At 30.0% G+C, this 7808-nt stretch overlaps 1 protein-coding gene across 1 annotated transcript in view; it reads left to right on the top strand.

Annotated features, from left to right (window-relative positions):
- The first annotated feature begins 300 nt into the window (after positions 1 to 300).
- Positions 301 to 7808, top strand: part of LOC138353801 (mucin-1-like) — a 22498-nt gene continuing 14990 nt past the window's right edge. Inside the window, exon 1 of the mRNA XM_069307211.1 lies at positions 301 to 490. Coding sequence (XP_069163312.1) covers positions 301 to 490 — 190 coding nt within the window. The remainder of the gene's footprint in view (positions 491 to 7808) is intronic.

Below are 7808 nucleotides of genomic sequence, written 5' to 3'. Positions count from 1 at the left end.
CTCTACTGAATAAATTTTAACAGAGCATAGGAATTCACAGATTAAAAAAAAAACTTTTAATCACAAAAAAATAAATAACGTACAACTGAAATTAATCCTCTTATTAGTAAAGTTAATTACAAATACATACCTGTGCCTGTTGTTGTTTCCTGACCGAAGACACGTTCCTCCACATTCTCCTGCTTCTCCCTTTCCCCCCCTGACTTGGTGTCATCATCTCCATCTGAAGACCATGGCCATTTGATTTTTCTAGAATCAAGCTTCCTTAGTGCCTTTTCTTTCTTCTTCATCTTTCTCTTTATGGCCTTATTTAGTACCAAGCCCTTTAGTTTGTCAATCAACCGGTCACTTTCGAATGCGTCTGAGGACGACGATAAGGACGATGATGAGGACGACGATGAGGACGACGATAAAGGCGATAATGAGGAAGAAGATGAAGAAGATGACCTTGCTTTTACCGTTGATTCAACCAAACAAGACATTTGCTCAAGTAAGACAGATGCAGCTTGGCCTCTTTCAGCTTGTTCTTTTGCTTCCCCAGAAGTGTTAGTAGTTATCTCGAAACCCTTCATCAGTTCGGAAACAACGGGTGTTGGAGGATAGAGGAAGGAAAGAACGAATAACAATAAATTAAAATTACTATTATAATTGTGTTTTACTGTAGTATAATGAATAAAAAATCAATCTCTAAATGTTAATTTACCTGAAAGAGACAAATAATTACAAGTCAATTATTTTACACTATACTCTCTTTATATGTTTCCAAATGGCTTAGGAAGTGGTATATTCTGACTTGTTCCTTCAGCTTCGGCTGTACCTGATCATTGCGCACATAAGTAGTTAATGTAGGTACTATAACAATAAGAAATAGAGTGTGTGGTTTTTTTTATGATTTGATTCATAAACTGAACTGGTAAGGAATTGATTATTGAAGCTTGTTGTTATGTAATTCTTGATGGACTAGATGACTGCATATGGATCAACAGTTAAACTGTAATGACGCCCGCCACTACCCTACTGAATGATAAACTGCTTAATTTCAGTAGACTGTACACCTGACACTGGAGCTGGAGAGAGAGCAAGGGTTTGTGACTCTTAAATAGGCAGAAATTCTCCTTTTATACCACTATCCCATCCCCCTCCCTCCACCATAGGTTGCTGAATCAATACAAGTTATTTTCATTAATATTTTCTATATTTTTATTAATAGAGGCCGATTACTAAATTCTAATTCTGATTATTTTGTTAGATCATAAACACATAATTTAATGGATAAGTAGTATATAATCAAAGGCTGAATGTTTTCTTTAAAATCTTTCTATTCTCTTTCCCTCTTTTTTTGGAGTTGAGTTAATTTGCCTACTCCCCGACCTGCTACTCCTTTTTTTATTTTTTTTTATTATTATCCCCCCCCCCCAAAAAAAGTCATTTTTATCATCCTTCTTTTCGTCTAGCATTATTACATCCTCTTCTATTTCCCTTTTCAACCTCCTTCTTTTCTTCTAGCACTATTGAACTAGTGTCATTTATTGGTTTAATATCCTCATTCTTTACCTCAACTGATGAACTGGGGTCATTTATTGGATTAATATCAACTTCCTCTTCCAATTGCTTTCCATCTGTTCCTCTCCTATTCATGAACTGTTTTCCTCTTTGATTCTTTTTCAGAGTCAATATTTCATTTTTTCGTCTGTCTTGAGTATTTAAATTTGATCGTTGTTTTGCATCTTTTTGTTTTGTCCCCGAATCTGTTGTTTTATATGTTTTTGATGTTTTTGTTGTTTCCTGTGATGAAACTTTCTGAGAGGAAATTGTTTTTAAAATGATTTCATCGCCGATTACATTTAAATACTTCTTTATTATTTGTGTTTCAATAAACCATTTCTTTTCTTGTTCAATATCATCACTGTTCAATAATGTAAGTAATTTTAAATTGTTATCCTTGTTATCAATAGACACTATTTGGTTTTTGTAAATTTCATCGTCGTTAATGTTAATTTTTTCTCCAATCAGTGTTAAACCCTTAATATTATATATAATGGGAAAAACAGAAGGGGTTTTAATAGCTTCTTTATATTTGGGAGTTTAATAAAGCTGTTTTCATAGTATCGATGTCATATAGGTTTTGTGAAAAATATAGGTTTAATTGAATAGAAGGCATAAGAATTTTATCGTTTATTACCGTAACAAGATTTTTTATAGAACTGGGCGCAGAATATAAATTTAGAAATATGATTCGAAAGAGAATAGAATAATTGTTTCATTTCATTTTTGGCAACACTATTCCTACAAAATATTTCTTTTACTTTAATCTGATCGAATGCTAATAACAAATACTTTTTTTCGGCACTTCTCTGATAGGTAAGCATCGAGTTCATTAATAATAGTTCTGATAATAGAAGTGAACTTTTCTACTAGAGTTTCATCATAGTCTGAAGAAACGTCAATTGTATTAATCATCGACAAATGTATTTTCGATTCTTTTAATTCAGAAGCCATGACTAACATTTTAGAATTCATTTCTTTATTTGTTTGTTTTAATATCGAATTTTCTGATTCCTGCATTTGTTGAATGGCTAATATTTTAGAAGTATCACCATATGATTTGTGAATCACTTGCAAGATAATTACATAAAAGTGTTTTATATTTCGTATGCTAAAATCTTTTTTAAGTTCGTTCTGATAAATTGTATATATAATTGTAATAAAAGTATATACCTTATAACTTCATAATTTGTTTCTTTTGTATATTTGTATAAATCCACAAGTTGTTCTATTATCTTTTCTTTAACTAAATCCATAGATGCAAGTTCATCTACTTACATTTTAGCCAAATAATTTGGTTCTTGTAACTGACGCTTTAAAACAACATTTAAATCAACATAAGGCATTAATTCTTTTTTGTGTTTTTCTACTATTTCATCAGTAATATTAGTTTTTAAACTATTTAGTATATGATTAAATAACCCTCTTTCTTCCTCGTTAGTAAATAATATATTTGCTATATTTTCAGGTTGTAGATCATTATTATTATAATTACTATTGTTAATAATGTCATTTAACTAGCCATTCTATTGTGTGTTCTTGTTGAATATAATTCTTGTGTTCTGTATTAAATGATCAATAATCTTTATTATTATTTCTTCAATTAGTTTATTTTTTTCACTTGAATAACTATTATTTATAAACAATATATTTGAAAAACAGTCAGTTATATCATCATTTGATAATATAGATTTTTTTTTTTAAATTATTAAATAATGTATTATTAGAATTATTTATTGTGTTTATATTCACCAATAATTCATTATATTTATTTAGCATTTGGTCCTGAAGTTGTTTATAAGTCTCTTCTGCTTGTTGATGTTTCTCAAGTTCTTTTGTTTTGAGTGATAATAACTCCTTATATTGCCGTTGATGGGCTTGTTTTTGTTCCTCAAGTTGTTTCATATAGGTTTTTTCTAGTTCATGATTTTTCGTAGTGACATTTCTCAAGTTCATTTTTGTAAGTTTCTTCTAGTTGATGTTTTCATTAAGCCACTTTAGATTCAAAATTCTATTTGTTTTTGTTTTTCATTTATTTCTCGTTTACAAGTTTCAGTTATATCAATTTTTATTTTTTTATCACTTTTCACAATCGTTTAAAGAACTCTTTAACTCGGTAATATATCTATAACTTTGAGTTAATTCTTCATTATTTTATTTATTTTTTGTGTTTGTTCAGATAATTGTGTGGTACATAGTTGTAGTTTTTTTATTGAGTTCAACATTTTAGATTTTATTTCAGTATTATTTGAATTAGTTAGAATATGTAACTGTTTAATTTGAATACCTAATTCTGTTATTTGTTTGTCTTTTTCTGTTAGTTGTTTGTCTTTTTCTATATTTCTATTATCTAATTCTTTTATTTGTTTGTCTTTTTTCCTCTATTTTATCTTCACATTCTTTTAATTGACCTAAATACAATACTTGGGTTTTTCAATTCTTCTTCATATTCCATTGTTGTCAATTTCTATTTTGTTTATTATATTTTTTTGTTTTTCTATTTCAGTTGTAAACTTGTCAACTTGTTTATTTAAATCGAGTATTTCGCGTTCTTTTTCTGCTATCACAGTCTCTAGGAATTTTTTTTCCATATTACACTCATCATATTGTTTATTTAATAAAGCTATGGTTTCCTTTTGTTGATATTGACTTTTAATAAGAGGATATGTTTTAGTTATTAATTTTATGTATCGATCATGATAGATCAAATAAATGAAACAATTTATTTAGTAATATGATTGTTCTTGTTTCATCATCATCTTTAGCAGAAACATTGTTTAAAATAAGTTTTTATATTTATACGTTCTCTTAAACCTGAGGTCCCATCCTCAGGAAATGTACCATACTCAAGATTGTTTTAACAATTTCACTCATTTTTTATGGGGTGAGAAAAAATTCCTATTTGAAGTCAATGTTAATTTTATCTTATTGAAATGAAATGAAACGCACATTATTTTGAATAGGACATTCAATGTTGATTTTTCAGCATTCAAAATAATTATTCTTGCATTGAATACAGGATACCATAATTTTACATTCTCTCGAATATTACGTTTCTGGACTCATAATCGGAAACTATATTAGGGAGGAGTCCTGATCTTCCTCCTGTTCTTGTTCTTCTTCCGAGATTTCCACATAGATATTAAATTTAATGTTAGCAAAGGTTTCTGAGGAATTAATGTTCTTAGCCACCATTTTACATTCCACCTCATTATTACCATCTTGAAGTTCAAGTTTCATTACCACAATGGTGGTAATGAATTTTCTTTAATTGGAAAATCATACTTAGAGAATCCCTGAATAAATATATCTTGACTTGCCGCATGCGTACATGATATCCACAATTTGTCCATGTCGAATTTTTTCTTTATTATGTGATTTGGTCCGTACTGCATTTATATGGTTTTGTAATTTAACATCTTGTATTTCACTTTGATCTGTATAAACATTAGGTTTCAAATCATTAATATTCCAAGGAAATATTAAAATAATTGGATTTTTGGTATAATATCCCTTGCCGTAACTAGAATTTTGCCATACATAATTTGTGTTATTTGAGACAATATTATTATCTAAATATCTGTGGATTTTATTGTAATTTAAAAGGAAGTTATTAAAAGGCTTAATGATTGTATTCTCACTTTCGATTCTATTCTTAGGATTATACGAAATTGGTGGTTTAGGAATAATACGAGACCTTTATAGGTTATTTATATCTCTGATAAACGGGGAGAATAATGATTCCAACTTTGAGATGATTATATTAGATTCTTCAGAGGACTCTGTTGTTGTTGTTGTTGTTGTTGAACTGATGGTGGATGGTAATGTTGTTTCTTGAAGTACTTCAGAGGACGTTGTTGTGTTGTGTGTGTTGTTGGACTGATGGTGGTTTGTAATGTTTCAGATAATTTTGTTATTGTTGGACTGATGGTGGATTGTAATGTTGTTTCATGAATCGGATCATGTCTGATAGCCTTACTGACATTGATACGTTTTCCGCGTAAATAAATAATTATTATAACGACTATAATTAGGATTATAGCAACTAAAATTCTTATTAACCCCATTGCTACTTTTTTCTTTTTTTCCTATTGTTTTTTAGTTATAATAAATTCATAAAAAAAATTATTTAACAGAATATCAAACATATGCTGGTTTGAACCCCAAAAAGCATTGATTAACGGTTATACTTATAATTTTGAACAATAAGTTTTACAATTAGACCAGCAGGTATTGTTTATTATAAACAACGCTATGAACAATAAACTAAACTATATAATCTGATAATATTAAACTATACTTATATACATTTGTTTCTTTAAAAAAATAGAGGTTTAATAATAATGGAAAATTGTTTTTTATTAGCTTTTAATTATATACAAACTTTTTCTGAATCGAATGGATATGTCCATAAACGATATTATCCTATACGAAGCCTCTGCTTCAGTAGTAAATATGGCTAATGGTTATTGTTATGTAGATAAATCGGTCTTTCATTTCCCCTTCAAATGTATTAATAGGTATCTAGATATAAATACAAAAACGAACAAAGATGAAATAACAGATGAAGAACTTAAACCAAAATCAAGAAGAATTAATAACTTAAGCGAATGTCTAGAAACTCTGGTGTCAGAATATGATATAAAATATGTCTGGGTCTATGGAAATAATCAAATCTTATTCCAATTACCTGTTTTACAAAATCTGGCAGTCTTCGATATCCGAAATAAGAACATCCACACATTTAGAGACAAAATAACAATAAATGAATCTCGAAATGTATTATACCGTCGGGGTAATATTTATACATTTCCACCAGTTTTACATAGTATTACAAATTTTGTCATTTACTCGCCCAAAATTTGATTAATGGATACCAGGATCCACAAAGAGTATTACCTTCTATACCACAAATAAAAACAGCAATAATGATCTACAGTGTAATTTTCATTAGAAGGTGAGAGTAGTTCAACCTTGTGCTTGTCTGTTGAATGAAATAAACCGCCTTACTCTTATGTTCATATCGGCTAGTCAAGAGCTATATACGACAGAATATAAAGATTACATTAATAGTAATCATAGGGATAAGGAACGAATGTGCCAATATATGGCTGAACGTGAAGTCGAATACAAACTGCAAGCGCTGTTGCTCAGTATGGTTTGGCCCGAGAAAATACATTGGCAATGTAGGAGAAAACATGAAATGGAATGCTGTAGGCGTAACAATTCTAAACTCTCTTGTTAAAAATAAATATAACTGGATTCAATGGGAGGTTAGGAATTTTAACAAACACGTAATGAAGCAAACAAGGGTGAATCATCAAGATTCATATATCATAGCAATATTCTGATCTTTTTAGGGTATGAAGAAACACATAATATATGTAAACTACCATAACAACAATCCTAAAACATTTCATGCTAAGAAGATAATAAAACTAAATTATTTTCAAATGCATGACTTAGGAAAGAACCTGGGACATTGTTTAGCTTAACAATATGAAAGATGCAAGAATAAGGATTTTTTTTTTTCAATGGTCACCAAAAGGGTGACATGTTTCATTCCATATTAATTCCACTGTAATTTTCATTAAATAAAAGTGTGCATGTTTTATTTGTTTAAATTTTGCCTTGGTAATTAAGTATTCAGTGTATTCAGTGTAGGTTATCGAAAGGGCAGGACTGTATGGGACATATGTTTGTTTTCGTTGTGTTTGTGAATTGCCTAGATAAGCTAGATAGTAATAAGTACCACATAAAAGTCCCGGTTCTGACTAATAGCTGGTTGCCGGAAGCACTGTGTTAGCTGAGCCACATATATAAATATCCGTGGCCACTCTCACTACATCCACTAACGGACGGCCATCCAGCCAGCCCACCACACACGCTTTGCTGCCCTTCCAAGAAAAAGTTGTACGAAGATGCTTTCCCAGATTAACCCTAGGCAGAGACAAGCTGAGTTGATTAAAAAATTGAAAAGAATGGAAACACACTTGAAGAAGAAAAAGAAAGAAGTTGATTTACCTCAAGAATGAGAATAAGATGTTAACACAGAAGAATGATTGTTATCTACCAGAAGTTTCCACCAACCAACAAGAGAGTGAACTAGAAAAATAGAATATATAAGGGAGGAAGAAAAAGAAAGAGTTGATTTACCTCAAGAACGAGAATAAGATGTTAACACAGAAGAATGTTGTTATCTACCAGAAGTTTCCACCAACCAACAAGAGAGTGAACTAGAAAATAGAATATATAAGGGGGGA

This window comes from Procambarus clarkii, chromosome 59 (genome assembly GCF_040958095.1).
Source record: "Procambarus clarkii isolate CNS0578487 chromosome 59, FALCON_Pclarkii_2.0, whole genome shotgun sequence".
Classification (NCBI taxonomy): Eukaryota; Metazoa; Arthropoda; class Malacostraca; order Decapoda; family Cambaridae; genus Procambarus; species Procambarus clarkii.
This window is presented reverse-complemented; position numbering and strand designations above follow the sequence as displayed.